This window comes from Procambarus clarkii, chromosome 28 (genome assembly GCF_040958095.1).
Source record: "Procambarus clarkii isolate CNS0578487 chromosome 28, FALCON_Pclarkii_2.0, whole genome shotgun sequence".
Taxonomy (NCBI): domain Eukaryota; kingdom Metazoa; phylum Arthropoda; class Malacostraca; order Decapoda; family Cambaridae; genus Procambarus; species Procambarus clarkii.
The window spans coordinates 38177321-38194203 of NC_091177.1; the positions used below are offsets into that span (position 1 = coordinate 38177321).

General features: G+C 47.1%; 1 protein-coding gene across 1 annotated transcript; it reads left to right on the plus strand.

Annotated features, from left to right (window-relative positions):
• The first annotated feature begins 2362 nt into the window (after nt 1-2362).
• LOC138369458 (uncharacterized) lies at nt 2363-5266 on the plus strand. Its single transcript, XM_069332708.1, has 2 exons — nt 2363-2705; nt 5118-5266. The coding sequence occupies exons 1-2, from the start codon at nt 2363-2365 to the stop codon at nt 5264-5266; spliced, it is 492 nt and encodes a 163-aa protein (XP_069188809.1).
• The last annotated feature ends 11617 nt before the right edge of the window (nt 5267-16883 follow it).

Sequence of the window (16883 nt, forward strand, 5' to 3'; positions counted from 1 at the left end):
GGCAAACCAGATAATCTCAATACCTCCACAGACAATGGAATAACAAAAAGTATTGTATACCCACAAGCTTTGTGACATTAAACATACCCGAAACGTGTACTTTCTCTCTTCTCTCTTTTCCATTTATCCAGACTGAGCCACAGCAACGCGTGGCGGGTACAGCTAGTATATATATATATATATATATATATATATATATATATATATATATATATATATATATATATATATATATATATATATATATATATATATATATATATATATATATATATACAAATATGTATATATATATACATATATGTATATATATATATATATATATATATATATATATATATATATATATATATATATATATATATATATATAAATGAAAATGGAAATGTTCGTTTGTTCAAAATCACTAATCTCCGAAAGTTCTTCACTGATTGCTTTGAAATTTTCACACAACGTTCCATTCACATCCGAACAGGTATTTCTATACAAACTATATAGATGTCACGTCTGTGAAAGGAAAAAACTAACTTTTTTTGAAAGACTGTTTTTATGTGTTTCTCATGTAAAGGAAATCTTCGAAACCTCTTTACCGATTGTTTTGAAATTTTGACACAACGTTGCTTTCGAAAAGGCGAGAGTTTTTATACTCATACTGTATACATGCCTCACCTGTGACAGGAAAAACCATGCTTTTCTTTTGAAAAACAGCGCCATCTGTTGGACGTAAGAGCAACACACGCTGTTATCTCCGGAAGTTCTTTACCGAATGCTTTGAAATTTTAACACACCGTTCTATTCGAATGTGCGTGTGTCTTTATATACCTACTATTTAGATGCCACATCTGTGACTGGTAAAAACGTTTTTCTTTTTTAAAACTCCGCCATGTTTTGCACATAAGAGCAACAGTCGCAACACTAAATATGTTACAATTCCATTTCAATGTTTCCGATTGCATTGATGAATTTTAATTTTCATATATTTCGATTTATTTTATTTTTGTTTTAACTATTTTGTGTACCATTGGACTGAAATTGAGCTGTGTTTTTTACCAAAATGTTGGTATTGTTGTTGATTTAGAGGCGACGACGATCGTGGGATCGGATGCACCCCCGCGTATTCGTGACGGGTTAATCGCGAAGCCTGGAAAGGTTAAACGCCAAGCTAAATCGCGAAACGAGTGACGCCAATCACTAGAAACTACTATGCCTCGCGGCAAAGAAACGCACTTTCAGGCAGATGATTGGGGAGCCCCAGGAATCCCTCAGGGTGACAAGCACCGACCCCGCCCCACACAGAGAACACCAGGTAGCAAAACCAAAACACGGCCCCCAACTAAAATGCAAAAGTCATCAATTGTCCACCTGCAGAGCAGAAGCCAGCCGCCCACCACAGCTGAGGGCACACCAGGCGCCCACTAAGACCCGTAAACCCCCTGCACCTCTCGGCCAAGCCGATCCCCCCAAACACCGTCACCCCGCCGGGCGAACCAGCCAGAACACGCCAAAAATAAAATATCTATCAACAATGCCGTGACACAAGGCGATACGAGCGCCAAGCGTCTTACAATCAGACCGTTGAATAAAGATAACATCTTAATATCAAGTGAACAAATTATACACAAAATAAGTCCGTCGTGTGTATGTAAACAAGGGCCATTTGGAGGTAGGCCCACCCCAGTACCCACTGTGTATGTATTCTTCCAAATAGTATAACGTACTCAGGTAACTAGTGCCCAGACACAGAAACTAGACGCCTCTACTGTAAGATAACTAGTGGGAAAATGCACGTAATGTAATCTAACAAGTGAACAAAACAAATTAAGAGTGCGACAAGTAGTAGCAACACTGCCAGTCCATACAGCCTCCTCCAGGCCTATCTTAAGTTGGTACTCCCAACGGTCAACACCCCCACCTTGTAAGACCTTGTAAGACCACCACCACTGAACAGAAGTGTTCAACAAAAATGTCTTTGATAAAATCGGGCATAGAATGCAACATGAAGGTAGATTACCAACAGAACTTTCAATGGCAACTCTGTTCAGCAGCCATACACAAACAATGTGCCAACATGATTAATAATTCAAGGAGAAATGGTCCCAGTGACCACTCTGTGTACTGGCTCTGCTAAAAGATTGATGTAACTTTTTTGAAGATGATGGAAATCCTGGATAAAACTCCCGCTGAAAACAGAGAATTACTAATAAATGCCTGCATAGCAATTTCTAGTGTGTTCAAACAAACTGCACATGACACCTAGGTACAACCAGATTAGGCACAGAGCTCGGTGGCAGCGGCGCCTGAGCAGAGCGGGGAGTCGGGGACGCCTGAGCAGAGCAGGGAGTCAGGAACGCCTGAGTAGAGCATGGAGTCGGGGACGCCTGAGCAGAGTGCGGAGTCGGGGACGCCTGAGCAGAGTGCGGAGTCGGGGACGCCTGAGCAGAGTGCGGAGTCGGGGACGCCTGAGCAGAGCGCGGAGTCTGGGACGCCAGAGCAGAGCGTGGAATTGGAGATGCCTGAGCAAAGCGCGGAGTCGGGGACGCCTGAGCAGAGCGCGGTGTCAATGGCGGCGGAGCAAAGCGCGGTGTCGTGGGCACCGGAGCAGAGTGCGGTGTCACAGGCCCTGAAGCAGAACACAGTGTCGGGGACGCCGCAACAGAGTGCGGTCCCTGGCAAAGGGAAACAAACAAAACAAGGCCCTAAAATCTGTTGGTATTACAAATGTACCAAAAGCTGTGAATTCTTTCACCCAGAAATTTGCAAGAACACTTTGGACAGGAAAGAGTGCTTCAGTGCTGAATGTCCAGCTTTTCATATAAGAGGTACCAGGCGAATAAAGCCGTCAGACCGCCAATATGAAAACAGCCACTACTTCATCGACCAGGATAATTTTTTAGCAAGAGGAGGAGGAGGGGAAGAATGGCTAAAAATTAACAGACTGTACCACCAACTCGGTCAAATGATGGAGAGGACGCAAACACAGTGGCCTCCCTACCAGAGCCTCAGATATTAACACCAAGTAAAGCATCCAGCACTTCCACTAACACGATAACATCATTTATATTTGCCAACATCAAGGGTATAAAAACACGTAAATCCAACAAAGTTCACTTTATAGATGGTCTCCTTCATGAGGCGAATGCAGTGTTTGCAGCCCTAACGGAAACTCACACAATGAACTACCATGATGGTGAAATATGGATCTCGGAGTACAATCTTTTCAGATGTGATAGGAAACACCGGCTTCAGGGTGGGGTCAGCCTCTACATCAAAGACACACTCATCTGTACTGAGTTGCTAAACACCTCAATGGATATGGTGGAAGTGCTGATAATCAAAATAGAGATCCTAAATGTAGTTAATGTCCGTGTATATAAGTCACCGGTGGCAAACCCTCAGCAGTTCAAAGACCAGCTAATGAAAATAGAACACTGCTTGGAAAACCTCACAAATCCAGCTCCGAACATCATCCTGCTTGGGGACTTCAACCTACGGCACCTGAAATGGAAGCACCTGGCTTATACAGTAATATCAGAAAGAGTACCAGGAAGTAGCCTAAATGAACAGGCACATGCAAATGACATGCTACGGATGTGCGATAAGCTTGCCTTAAACCAGCAAATAGTACAACCAACTAGGAAGGAGAACACGCTGGACCTCATTTTCACTAATAATGATGAATTGATCGGGAACATAATGATTACAAATACCTGTTACTCAGATCCCAACTTAATTGAAGTTCTGACAACCATGGGGAATAGACCTTCAAAACCAGTCCAGATTCCCAGTGGAGGAGATTTCAGCAAATTCAACTTCAATAATAAACAGATAAACTGGGAGCATAAACCAGGACCTCACAGAAATAAACTGGGAAGAACAGCTAGAAAATGCAAACCTGAACCAGTGCCTAGAAAAAATAAGCTCAGAAGCACTAGAAATATGTTCAAACCGCATACCCCAAAGAAAAAAGAGAAAGAGATGCAGATTGGAACAGGAACGTCGTTCCCTATATAGGCGAAGAAAACGAATCGCGGAACAACTTGAGTGTTGCACCCTACCTCAAGAACGGCGAAGAAGGTTAGGTAGAGAAATAGAAACAATTGAACTCAAGCTACAAGAATCATACAAAACCCAGGAGAGGCAAAGAGAGCAAAAGGCCATCAGTGAAATAGAGAGAAATCCGAAATATTTTTTCTCCTATGTAAAGTCAAGATCAAAAACCACATCTAGTATAGGGCCCCTGCGAAAGGGAGATGGAACTTTCACCGATGACAACAAAGAAATGAACGAGTTACTGAGGAAGCAGTACGACTCTGTTTTCAGCGAGCCACTAAACGCACTAAAGATTGATAACCGAAATTAATTTTTCATGGATATGATACCAACATCAAATCAAATATTAGACGTCCCCCTATCCCCACTGGATTTTGAAGAAGCCATAAACAGTATGCCTTTGCACTCTGCACCAGGCCCGGATTCTTGGAACTCTATATTCATCAAGAACTGTAAAAAACACTATCGCGGGCCCTTCACATTCTTTGGAGACAAAGCCTAGATACTGGCGTTATCCCTGACAGACTAAAAACAGCAGAGATAGCACCACTCCATTAAGGAGGAAATAAGGCAGAGGCAAAAAATTACAGACCGATAGCACTAACATCGCACATCATAAAAATTATTTGAGAGAGTGCTAAGAAGTAAGATCACAAAATACATGGAATCACAGCATCTCCATAACCCCGGACAACATGGTTTCAAAAACGGGCGCTCTTGCCTGTCGCAGTTGCTGGACCACTATGATATGGCATTAGATGCTATGGAAGACAAACAAAACGCTGATGTAATTTACACTGATTTCGCAAAAGCTTTTGATAAATGTGACCATGGTGTTATTGCACATAAAATGCGTTCAAATGGAATTACCAGAAAAATAGGCAGATGGATCTACAATTTCCTGACTAACAGAACCCAATGTGTAAGAGTCAACAAAATAAAATCCAGCCCATCAACCGTGAAGAGCTCAGTCGCCCAGGGTACTGTGCTTACTCCAATACTTTTTATCATCCTCATATCGGACATATACAAGAACACAACCTATATCACTGTATCATCCTTTGCAGATGACACTAGGATCTTCATGAGAGTTGGCAACATAGAGGACACGGCAAACCTCCAATCAGATGTAGATCAAGTCTTTCCATGGGCTACAGAAAATAATATGGTGTTTAACGAAGATAAGTTCCAGCTCATGCCCTACGGAAAAAAATGAAAATATAAAAACGGAAACCACGTACAAAACTCAGTCAAATCATAACATAGAACGAAAAGGCAATGTAAAGGATCTGGGTGTACTTATGTCGAAAGACCTTACCTTTAAAGAACACAATAAAGTAACCGTCACAACTGCAAGAAAAAGGACAGGTTGGATAACAAGAACCTTTCACACTAGAGATGCTATACCGATGATGATACTTTTCAAAACGCTTGTGCTCTCTAGAGTGGAGTACTGCTGCACAATGACAGCCCCTTTCAAAGCAGGAGAAATTGCTGACCTGGCGAGCGTGCAGAGATCCTTTACTGCCAGAATCCGCTCAGTAAAACATCTAAATTACTGGGACCGACTAAAGAGCCTAAATCTGTACTCCATTGAGCGCGAGCGGGAGAGATACATAATAATTTACACATGGAAAATAATTGAGAGGCTGGTCCCAAACCTGCACACAGAAATAACATCACATGAAACCAGAAGACATGGCAGGATGTGCAGAATACCCCTGTTGAAAAGCAGAGGTGCAACAGGTACGCTGAGAGAGAACTCTATCAACATCAGAGGCCCGAGACTGTTCAACACGCTTCCACTACACATAAGAGGCATAACTGGCCGACCCCTTACAGTGTACAAGAGAGAACTGGATAAGCACCTCCAAAGGATACCTGATCAACCGGGCTGTGACTCATACGTCAGGCTGCGAGCAGCCTAGTCCAATAGCCTGGTTGATCAGTCCAGCAACCAGGAGGCCTGGTCGACAACCGGGCCGCGGGGACGCTAAGCCCCGGTTGCGCCTCAAGGTAACCTCAAGGTAAGGTAAGAGGGATGCCAAACGGCAGTAGCAGAGCCAAAACACGAAAACAGGACGTGATCCGACGGCTCCTAAGCGGAGGAGGTGTCCAGACGTCCACTCGGCGTCAAGGTGTAACCAGTAGCTCCCATACTGTTCATTTTGTGAGTATAAGCAATAGATGCCACACCTGTGACCGGTAAAACCATGTTTTTTTTTTTTTAAACAGTGCCATCTGTTGCACGTAGGAGCAACATTCGCAATAATATATATGTTATAATTCCATTTTAATGTTTCCAATTGCATTGATAAATTGAATTTTCATAGATTTCAATTAATTTCATTTTGATTTAATTATTTTGTGTGACATTGCATTGGAGTTGAGCTGCGTTGTTTACCATAACGTTCATTTCGTGGGAATAGTTTATTTTCTTCTTTTTTTAACTGTTCTTCATATTTTTCAGTGATGGGAACATCAGGTCATTTGATGTTCCCAATTCTCTGATGATAAGAAAATCAGATCAGATTATATTGGAATGCATCGGACGAGTTAGTGGGGGATGACGAGGGGAAGGGAGTGGGGGAATGATGGGGTGAATGAGGGGATTGAGGTGGGAGGTAATGCTGGGGAGGACGAGAGGATGGGGGAGTTGAGGATGGTGGGGACGAGGGAACCGGGGAATGAAAAATGGTGGGGATGACAAAGGGACAGGGGGAGCTGGGGATGGTGGGGAGGAAGAGGGGGACAGGGATGGGTGGAATGGTAGTGAGGGCGAGGGGATGGCGGATTGAGAGATAGGTGGGGAGGACGAGGGGACTGTGGAGTTGGTAATCGTGCAGGAGGACGAGGGGACGGTGGAGTGGGGAATGGTGGGGAGGACAAGAGGAAGGGGGAATGGGATTGGCTTGGAAGGACGAGGGTTACAGGGGAGTGATGAATTGTTGGGAGGAAGAGGGGAAGGGGGAAGGAGGAATGGTAGGGAGGACTAGGGGAAGATTGCAGTGGCTCAGCAATGCACATGCGTTGCTGAGCCACAGCCACGCGTGGCCGGGTACTGCTAGTATAGATATATATGTTGTACCTAGTAGCCAGAATTCAGTTCTTGGCCTACTATGCAAGGTCCGATTTGCCTAATAAGCCAAGTTTTCCAGAATTTCAATCTTTTTCTCACATTTTTCTTATGAAATGATAAAGCATTCATACATTTTATTATGTATGAACTAATTTTTTTTAAAATTTGAGTTAAAACTAACGAAGATATATGACCGAACCTAACCAACCCTACCTAACCTAACCTAGCCTATGATTCTAACTAATTCTAACCTAACTAAATCAATATTTTATGTTCTTAATATAATATAATAATAATATTTAAAATAAACCAATAGGAAACAATTTATTGAAAGTGATGATAATCACTCGGCCTATTAGGCAAATCGGGGCCTTGCATTGTAGGCCGAGAAGTGCATTCTGGATACTAGGTACGACATATATATATATGTTCTCTGGTCGCATCCCGTTTCATGCGAGTTTGAAAGATGCTCTGTCACCTTTGCTCAGGGTGACAATGAACAAGATGACCGGTTCTGCCTCCATCATACTGCCTATTGAGTCGGAAACACCTTCAACCAGGAATCTTGCATGTGGTGTTACTTGCATGTACTCTGCTTCACCCTAGTCCTCTGATCTTGATATTTGGGTGCAGGCAATTTGGCGTTGCATGCACGTTATAGGTTGCTGCAGCGTGCTAGGTTGGTTGATCGTCCGGATGCCCCGAGTCTGCCGGTTTGGCTATAGGGACCTTGACTTGGATGTGTTAGTCGTCTCTACTTTGTTTCCGTCCACGCTTATTTGTCCTTCCCTGCTGTTGTTCGTCCTGTTACTCCTCCCCTGCTTCCGGCTCCGAAACTTTCGGAGTAGGGGCGGGGTAGGGTTTAGCTGGTGGTGAGATTCGGGCAGTTTTGGAGGATGTCCGGTGTGACGTCGGATGCATTGGAGCCCACTCCTCTAGCCGGTGCTTCTGGGTCTGCCAAGTGGGCTCCCTTCGTTCCAACTTTCCCTGTGGCATCTGCCTTTTCTTTGCCTCAATTGCATCTGCAAGATGCAATTGAGGCTTACCTCCTGCGTAACTCGGATTACACCTCGATAATGGATCCTGCCTTTTTCGAGTTTGATTCTTTTCCTTACTGGCTGCGTTACGAGGTTCCTGAGTAGTCCTTGGCAGACAGTCCAATCTTTTCTTTGGAGGTGTGGCATAGGTTCTGTTGGTGCTGCACGCTTGAGTGGTGGGATGCCCATAAAGTTGTACAGGTTTACCTGGGGGGGGGGCGAGTTTGAGCACCTTAATGAGTGCTTGTTCGCCCCTGCCCTTCCTCGAGATGTTGGCCTTGTACAACTTCACATGCAGGTTCCCTCCGTTTCAGGTGCCCATGGTTGCTAGAGCATTTGCACGCCCATGGCCATTTGGCATCGGTCTTACATTTGTTTTTCATTCTCGAGCCATCTGCGGACTGACTTGCAGAGGATTTAGAGGCGCTTGGGGCCCATCCGGGGTGCGGTGTGGGTGTTGGCTGCCCTGTTGAAGCCGTTTGCGCTGATCCTGTTTGAGGCGGTAGTTGCTGTTCATTGCTTCTCCTCTCGCATGCCGGCAGGCGGTGCTCACCCAATCTGTGGAATCTGCTTGGGCTTTGGCTCTTAGATTTTTTATGCCTATTTCTCCTTTGCTGTTCGCAGAGTCTGCGATGGTACAGTATCGGCAAGCAGCCTCTTCGAGTTGTCGACCTATGTCGGAGTTGTTGGTTCTCCGGGAGGGCCATGGAGGGACCTTCCCGGCAGGGTCGTGCCAGGGCTTGGGTTTCCTCAATTCGTGATAGGCTAGTAGTGCCAGGTTCAGGGCTAGCACAGCCTTCGGTACGGTCGACGACCGGTAAAATGGTGAAAAATTGCTCTGCTCGTCAATTGGTTTCATGTAAGAGGCATCGGTTCTTGCGTGGTTCATTCCATTGACGTGGCAATGAAGGGAAAGGCTCGCTCTGTTCGCCCATGCCTGGTCCCACGATTTGTGGGCATTTTGGATCATTCCTTGCGGCCTACGATGGTCCCTACTCCTTTGGGAGGTTCGGGGCGGACAGGGCAGGCCTCCTCTTTTGAGCTCTGTTGGGTCATTTTGGAATGCGTTCGCTTGGGAGTGGTCGAAAGGTCATTATCCCTCAAGTGGGTTTCCAGTTCCGAAACTAGACTGTGCGGACCTGTGGTTCATTCTGAACTTGTTTCCTCTGAAACCCTGGGTCTATTGCCCCTCCTTTTGCATGATTTCTCAGTCCTAGGTCCGTCTTGTCTTGGAGCCGGGTGCTTGGATGGTGTGCCTGGACCTCCACAACATGCATTGGCACATCTCAATTCATCCGGGGTTCAGGGACTGGCTCTGTTTTGTTGTGGGCATCAGGCTTACTGCTTTCGTTGCCTTTCATTCGGCTTGAATCTGGTACACGGTGTGCTCACACGCCTTACCTAGGGGGGGGGGGGGGGTGGCGTCTGATTCTTTTACGTGTTCGGGACTCTGGCCTACCTCGACGACTGGGTGGTGTGGCCTCCCAGCAAGTCTGCGTGTCTGCTCGCCAAGGATTTGGTTACATCCCAGCTCGCTAGGTTTGGGTTCTTGGTGAACTGGCGGGAGTCACATCTGGGTCCCTCTTAGGTTCGGTCTTGGCTGGGTCTTGTGTGGGATTTTCGGACCACTTCCTTGTCTCTTCCTCCAGGGGCTGTGCTGTGGCTGCAGTCCCACCTTCACTTGTTTTAGGGGGGCTCCCGGTTCACGAGACGGATTCTTGAGGGTTTGTGCGGGAGTCTGAACTTTGCCATGATGGTCTACTCGCTGGGTTGGGTGTCGCTTAGTCGGCTGTTCTAGTTCCTTCTAGGGCGTCCCTTCCGCTTCTCTCGGGATCGCTGGGTTAGGCCTCTGGGCGCCTTATGTCAGCTGCTGCGTCGCCATCTTCCTCCTCGGGATTTTCGGTGTTCAGTGCCTTGGTGCCTACCTGAGCCCTCGCTTGATGTGTTCACGGATGCGTCGTCTCTTGGCTGGGGCTTTGTGATCAGTGCTCACCAGGCCCGCCAGGGACAGTGGGGTCCGTCCTTCCATTGGGCACACAGCACAGTGCGGGAGTTTACGGAGGTGTGGCGGACACTTCGGAGGGTTCGGGTAGCTTACGGATCGACGATCCGGCTCCATTTGGACTGCTCCCCGGTGGTTCATTGAATGAACAACAGGAGTTCAAAGCGGTCCTGGGTTTTTGGGGATGGTCTCTTCGGGTGACTCATTTCCTGAGTTATCGGGGTTTGGCATTCCTGGCCGTTCATGTTTGGGGGTTTTCCAAAGTCCTAACAAACGGCCTGTCTAGGTTCATTCCTTTGTCAACGAAATGGACAGTCGACGCCGACTCGTTCAGTTGGTTCTGCCGGATGTACGGGCTCTCGGAGGTTGACCTTTTTGCTTCGGCGTGTTCAACGCGTCTCCCAATATTTGTGGAAACCTTCCCCGACTGCAAGGCCGTCGGGATTGATGCCTTCTGGCAGGACTGGTCGAGGTGGGGTTACCTGTACCTCTTTCCCCCGATTCCGCTGTTTCTCCAGGTAGGTCCTAGCTCACTTGGAAACTTACCAGGGTAAAGTAGTTCTCTTGGCCCATTGGTGGCCGGCCCAGCCGTGGTCAGCCGAAAACTCAGGCATAGGGTAATTTGAGGTCAAACAGGGTCCTGGCCGTTCGCTACCTTGTCATTGTTCCTGGACCTAGTCGGGCATGTGTCGCATTGGGTCGGTGGTTGCAGCCAGTTGTCTCAACTTCGAATTGAGGAGCGAGTGGCGACTGCCTCCCGGGTAAGTCTCTCTTGTTTTATCTTTGTGGAGCCGAAGGGCCTCCTCCTGAAAACCAGCGTTGAATATAATGAAACGCGTTTTCTGGGTGAGACGACCCTAAAGCTCCCCAGCAACCCTCCCTCCCTCCAGTTTTTTTTTTTTTTTTTTTTTTTTTTTTTACATCCAGCCTCAGAACTGCGGGTTTTGATAGCTGGCGTGGGGGTCTGGGGTTCCCCCTACCCCCCTCCAGTGACGGGGGAAAGCTGTACAAAGGCGGGGGTGGGGGTTGTGGGACGGTTGTGATGACATGATCGTTTGTTCGTTTTCGTTAGGGGGAGTTCTATCCAGCAGTTTGGCTTTCAGTAGCAATATTTTAACCAGATAGGATTTGTTTTGGGACGCCTACCTTTCTGGGTGCCTGACCCGGTCGATGGCAGACACTGAAGGCTTCCAACCACACGGGGGGGGTTCTATAGGTCATTGCTACTCGTGCCTCTCTGAAAGGGCCAGGTTCTGGCTCGTGGTCCTCGGTAGGCCTAGAACTCCAATCGCTTTGACTGATGCCAGGGTCTAATACATTCTTATCAGCTCAGGGGAGCTTCCGGGTCTCACCTAGAAAATGGCGCTTTATTACATTTAACACTGATATTTTACCACTTTATACCAGCAGACAGCAGAAGGAAAACACCCTGGTGATCAAACTGCCCGCCAACCACGGCCCACTGGCAAAACTAGAGGCCTACATTCCCCCAGGTCAGAACACAATACCTTCAGGAGCAACACACAAAGTTTTCAACAGGATCGTTCCAACGATCATGGCAGGGGAACTTCAATGCTCATCACACAGTATTCTTCAACACCCCTAATGGAACACATGATATCACAGGCAGATCCCTGTTCAATCTTATGACCTTGGGATTACCTTGCGATGAGTTCAGGGCTCAACGTCCCAACCGAGTCAACGTCGAGTCAAGAACCAAGAACCACTGCTGTGGACAGGGTAGAAGGTAATACTAGTAAGTCATAGGGGATTGAGGAAATCACATCTGATAAGGAGAGAGTGGGGAGTCACAGCGGCTCGAGTGGGTGTGTGCATGTGACAACGAGGCTAAGTGTTGGAGCCGCATCCCCTAAACGTGTGACGTCGAGCCCCTCTCCAAGAGCCAGAAGCGCCAAGGGTGATCTCCTAGTATAAGCACTCTACCGAGTTGTGGGTTGGGTTGTCCATATAGGAGCACGACGACACAACCAACCCACAAGACTATAATAATAAATTGGGGGCCTGTGTCCGGGAGAGTGAACTGACACACCCACACACTGTCCAAGAGTGGATTTGTACACCCTTGCTGAAATAGATAAACTGTGTGACCGAAGGTGTATATTGTCTCTCTTGGGAAGACTCACAGGACAAGATGGATAAGGTGCAAGCGTTTGTGGAGTCAGGCAAGCCTGAGGACTTGGAAGGTTGCACGAGGGATCAATTGAAACAAATAGCAGAAAAATGTGGCATCAGGTTGAAAGCATCTAAAGTAGCTGGGATGAAGGATGAGATCCTGAGGCAGTTAAGAGCCAAAAGTGAAGCGGCAGAACAAGGAGCCCAGAAAGGAGCCGAAAGTGGAAAGGAGGATGATGGGCAGGATGAAGTGAGATCCCAGGGATCGAGTAGGAGCAGCAAGAGTAGCCGCAGTAGCAGGAGTAGCCGAAATAGGAGCTTGGAAAGGTTCCAGTTAGAGCTCCAGATGCAGCGTGAGGAGAGACAGTTCCAGCTGGAAAAGATGAAATTAGAACTCCAGATGAAAAATGAAGCCGAGAAGGAAAAAGAGAAAACCAGACTGGAAGTAGAAAAAGAGAAAACCAGACTGGAAGTAGAAAAAGAGAAAACCAGACTGGAAGTAGAAAAAGAGAAAACCAGACTGGAAGTAGAAAAAGAGAAAACCAGAGTAAGAGAACTGGAGTTGGAACAGGAAATAGAAAAAGAGAAAGCAAGACTAGAGGTGGAGAAAGAAAAAGAAAAAGCCCAGGTCGAAAAAGAAAAAGAGAGAACAAAACAAATGCAGATAGAAGCGAACAGAACCTTGGCTGAACAAAGGATTGAACATGGGTTGCCAGAGAGCACCACCCAGGTATCACACTCACCAGATGTTAGGGTTAGGGAGAAGGGCATTCCCTTGTTTGTTCCCGAAGAGGCAGAGAGCTTTTTCGAGCACTTTGAAAAAATAGCCAGTATCAAGGAGTGGCCACAGGAGGAATGGGCCCAGCTGGTCCAGTTAAGATTGACCGGTGCAGCCAGGGAGGCATACACCCAATTGTCACTGGAAGAGTGCCAGGATTATGCCACGGTAAAGAGCAGCATATTGCGCTCGTTTCAGTTAACCCCAGAAGCTTATAGGAAGCGCTTCAGAGAGATGATCAAAGTTGGAGCATGTACGTTTGCTGAGACAGCAAGAGATCTGGAAAGACGATTCCAGAAGTGGATTGAGGCTGCTGGAGTTGGATCTTACGCTGACCTGAAGCAACTGATGGTCATGGAGAAGTTTTTGGAGATGATGCATCCCGAAACAAAGTTCAAGATCCAAGAAGCAGGGATAAAGGAGGTGAAAGATGCCGCAGATAGGGCGGATATGATTACTGAAGCGTACAAGAGCTTAAGGGAGAACAGAGTGAAGAATGAGGTGAGACGCAGCAATGGCAGATCCAGTGGAGTCTGGGGAGGAAGAAATTATGAGAGACCCAGAAGAGTCTGGGGTGAGAAGAATTTTGATAAATGGGCAAATAAAAGTAAGTACCCTAAAACTCAGAAGAGTAGGTCGCGCACTTCGTCTGAAAGTGAGGATGGAGGAGCTAAACGAGAAACAAATCGTTATCTAGGGAATCAAGAGTCCAGTAAAGCTCTACAGAGTACGAGTAGTACTTCTGGCCCGAGGAACTCAATACGAGTGGGCAGAGTCAGAGCTACTCTGGTACATATAAAAGAGACTTTTCCCAGATGAGGTGTTACAATTGTAACGGATTGGGTCACGTAATGCGAGATTGTAGGCAGGGCAAAAGAGTTGTGACCCTGGCCATGTGTGACCCCCAAAGTAAATATACTAATGTGTTCCAAGACAAACCACAGAGAGCGAACTTAGTGAACGAGAGGTATAGGCCGTTCATGAGCAAAGGTTGGATCAGTATAGGAGGGCAACCTGAAGTAGAAGTTGGTATCTTAAGAGATACCGGAGCTAATCAGAGCTTGATTACGAGAAGCCTGATTGGGAATGATAGACGGTTAGCTGGCAGTGGGAAGATGAAAGTATATGGGTTATTGTCTGAGAGTGACATGCCCGTTTGTACTGTCCAGCTAAGGTCGGAATATGTGTCGGCAGAGGTGATGTTGGGAGTGTGCCCCGACATACCTGTTCCAGGAGTCCAAGTGATCCTGGGGAATGACTTGTGTGGGACAAAGGTGTTGCCAAGAGTCATAGCGGAGACTGTGCCAGAGGAGTGCCCAGAAGGCCACGGCACGGGTGGGACACCTGAGAGTGTGAACCTGACTGACATCCGAGGAGATGAGTCAGGAGACCGCCAAGCCATTGAGTACCCTGTCTCGGTAGTGATGAAGGCAAAGGTGGCCGACAAGGAAGGCGCTGGAGAAGATGAGACAGTGTCGATTAAACTGGTAGAAGATATCGACGTAGATATAGCGTGGCTGTTTGATGAAGGTCCAGCCCAGGAGAATGAAGTCTCGGTGAGGTCAAAAGTGAAGATGGCCCAGCCGAAGAAGAATACTGTGAAGAGAGTTGACCTGAGTAGAGCCCAGACTGCTGAAATTAAGAGTCGGAAGGCGAATGCAACTGTGCTGAGTAGGAATGAGGAAGGATGTGGACATACCGAGGACGAGAGTAGAGCGTCAAATGGTCCACGAGCACAGAGGCATATGGATAGTGGAGTTAAGTTGTTTGAGATGTCAAGAGTTGACATGTTTCACAGAAAACGTGGAGAAAAGATAATGAAGAAGAGTAATAGCCGAGAAAATGAAAGGAGAAGAGACAGTATGTGTGGAGAGATGCTTACGAGCACTCTAGGAGAGGTAAAGCGACATGTACGGTCGAGTGCTGTTGTATGTAGTACAGTGCTCGAAGAAACTTTTAGGGAACGAAGAAGAGTTGAAGGAGAAGAAAGGGAATTGTATAAAGGTGAGAGATGTGGGATGAGGATGATGATGCAAGCATGGATGAATAGTAGAAAGCCGAGGACTCGATGGAAGTCAAACAGGATGATGTCTCGGATAAATGAGGAGACGAAAGGGAGCATCGTCGGTGAAGACGAGGGAGTGAAGTATGATGACAGGAGACGAAAGTATAATGGCAGTAGATGGAAGTGTGAAGACTACAGAGAAGGTACAGACAGTAGAGATCTGACTCTGGACGTGAAGAGAAGAAGACGAGGTAACGGAGGGTGGAAACAATAAGTAGAGTGGACCGATGGAGTGCAGGCGTCCAAGGAGGACAGCCTAGCCAAGAGATGCCAGAGAAGTCAGATCGTTTGTGAGAAGATCATGTTCCTGGAGAGTTGTGAGCCAGATGTTGCAAGGAGCAATGAACTAGTTGTAGACTCCTAAGGGAGTATGTAAGCAGACTAACCGGTCGAACCAATCGGTTGAAGAAAGAGACAGTGTGGTGGCAGATGTATTATCCCGAGCTTTGCCACTGGAATAACTCTCAAAAATAAGGGGAGGGGAGTGTTATGATCTCAGCCGGCAGGAGAAACGAGTCTCCCTCCTTGAGAGTTATTCATCAAGCCTGACCTGATTAGGAGGTCTAGCAAATATTGAGGTGATAACCCATATGTAAAATGGCTGGTTGGATATGTAAAACAATTTAAGATTATGGGCAGTGTAGAAGAAAACAGATAAATGACTGGCTAGGAGATGTGGACATTTTGCGGGAGGCGTGAGGCTCGCTTCTGGAAGGGCTTTGACCTTACTTGAGTGCCAGACATCGCAGGGGAAAGCCGCGCTCCGTTGAGCTCCCGTCAGAAGGGAACCCCGAGTGATATATCTCTAAGAGAAGAGAAGTGTGTAGACGTGCCAGCTGTGGAACCGAGCTGGGAACGTTGTGGTCTCAAGTCCTGGTCGACAAAGTGTTTATTAAATTGCCCAGAGGCATTATTGCCGGCCGTGGAAGCGCCCTGACCAAGCCTCGTCAAAGGAAGGAGCGCCCTCGACCAGACGATCTGTGGTAAGCACGATATACGCCAGTTCATAGTGATTGCTTGTACTGTAGTTGGTCGTGTGCCCAGCGACAGTAGCAATGTTTATTTATAAGTTAGACATGTTTTAATAAGGCAGAAAGCCTGAAATAAGAGAGTGAAGAGGGAGGAACACGGAGCGACGTCCGTCCCCTCTGAGCGCTGGCAGGCGACTGAGGGAGCCTGGCTCCTGACGGAGGAAGACCCTCCCAGCGAGTGAGGACCGCCGCCAGGTGAGGTGGAGTATGGACCCGCCCAAAACGGGAGAGTCCACTCTCACTGTATGTAGAGGACAGATAGAGGTTGGAGGCAAACATATTGTGTGATTATTTTTGTTTATGTGTTAAAGGGGAAACAATTTTATTGAAGTGTCGATGGGTTGCAGGTTTGTCTTTGGGGAAGAAGTTGCTGAGCACAGAAGGGAGTAGTTGATGAGACTACGAAGTGCGAAGTGCGACTACTGAGTGCGAAGCCAGCACAGAGGCAGTAGTTGATGAGACTCCAAGGTAGTGGAGGCGAGGACCTCGAGCTGTGAGGAGAAGCAGTGAAGAGGAGTGTCACGTGCTTCTGTAGAGGTGGTGGAGCACCATAGTTGCTCGAGGAAACTTCATGGTGTAGCAGCCAAGAGAGCTGTGGAGGAGCCTAGCAGAAGGGTGAAGCACCGTAGTTGCTCAAGAAAACTTCATGATAGCAGCCTGGAGGAGCTGCAGAGGATCCTGGTAGTGAAGCCCGGAAGAACCTGAAGA

Coding starts and splice junctions, on each gene's coding strand:
- LOC138369458 (XM_069332708.1), top strand. CDS start 2,363: ATGGAGTCGGGGACGCCTGAGCAGAGTGCGGAGTCGGGGACGCCTGAG. Junction 2,706..5,117: donor AAAACAAGGCCCTAAAATCT/GTTGGTATTACA, acceptor CATCCTTTGCAG/ATGACACTAGGATCTTCATG.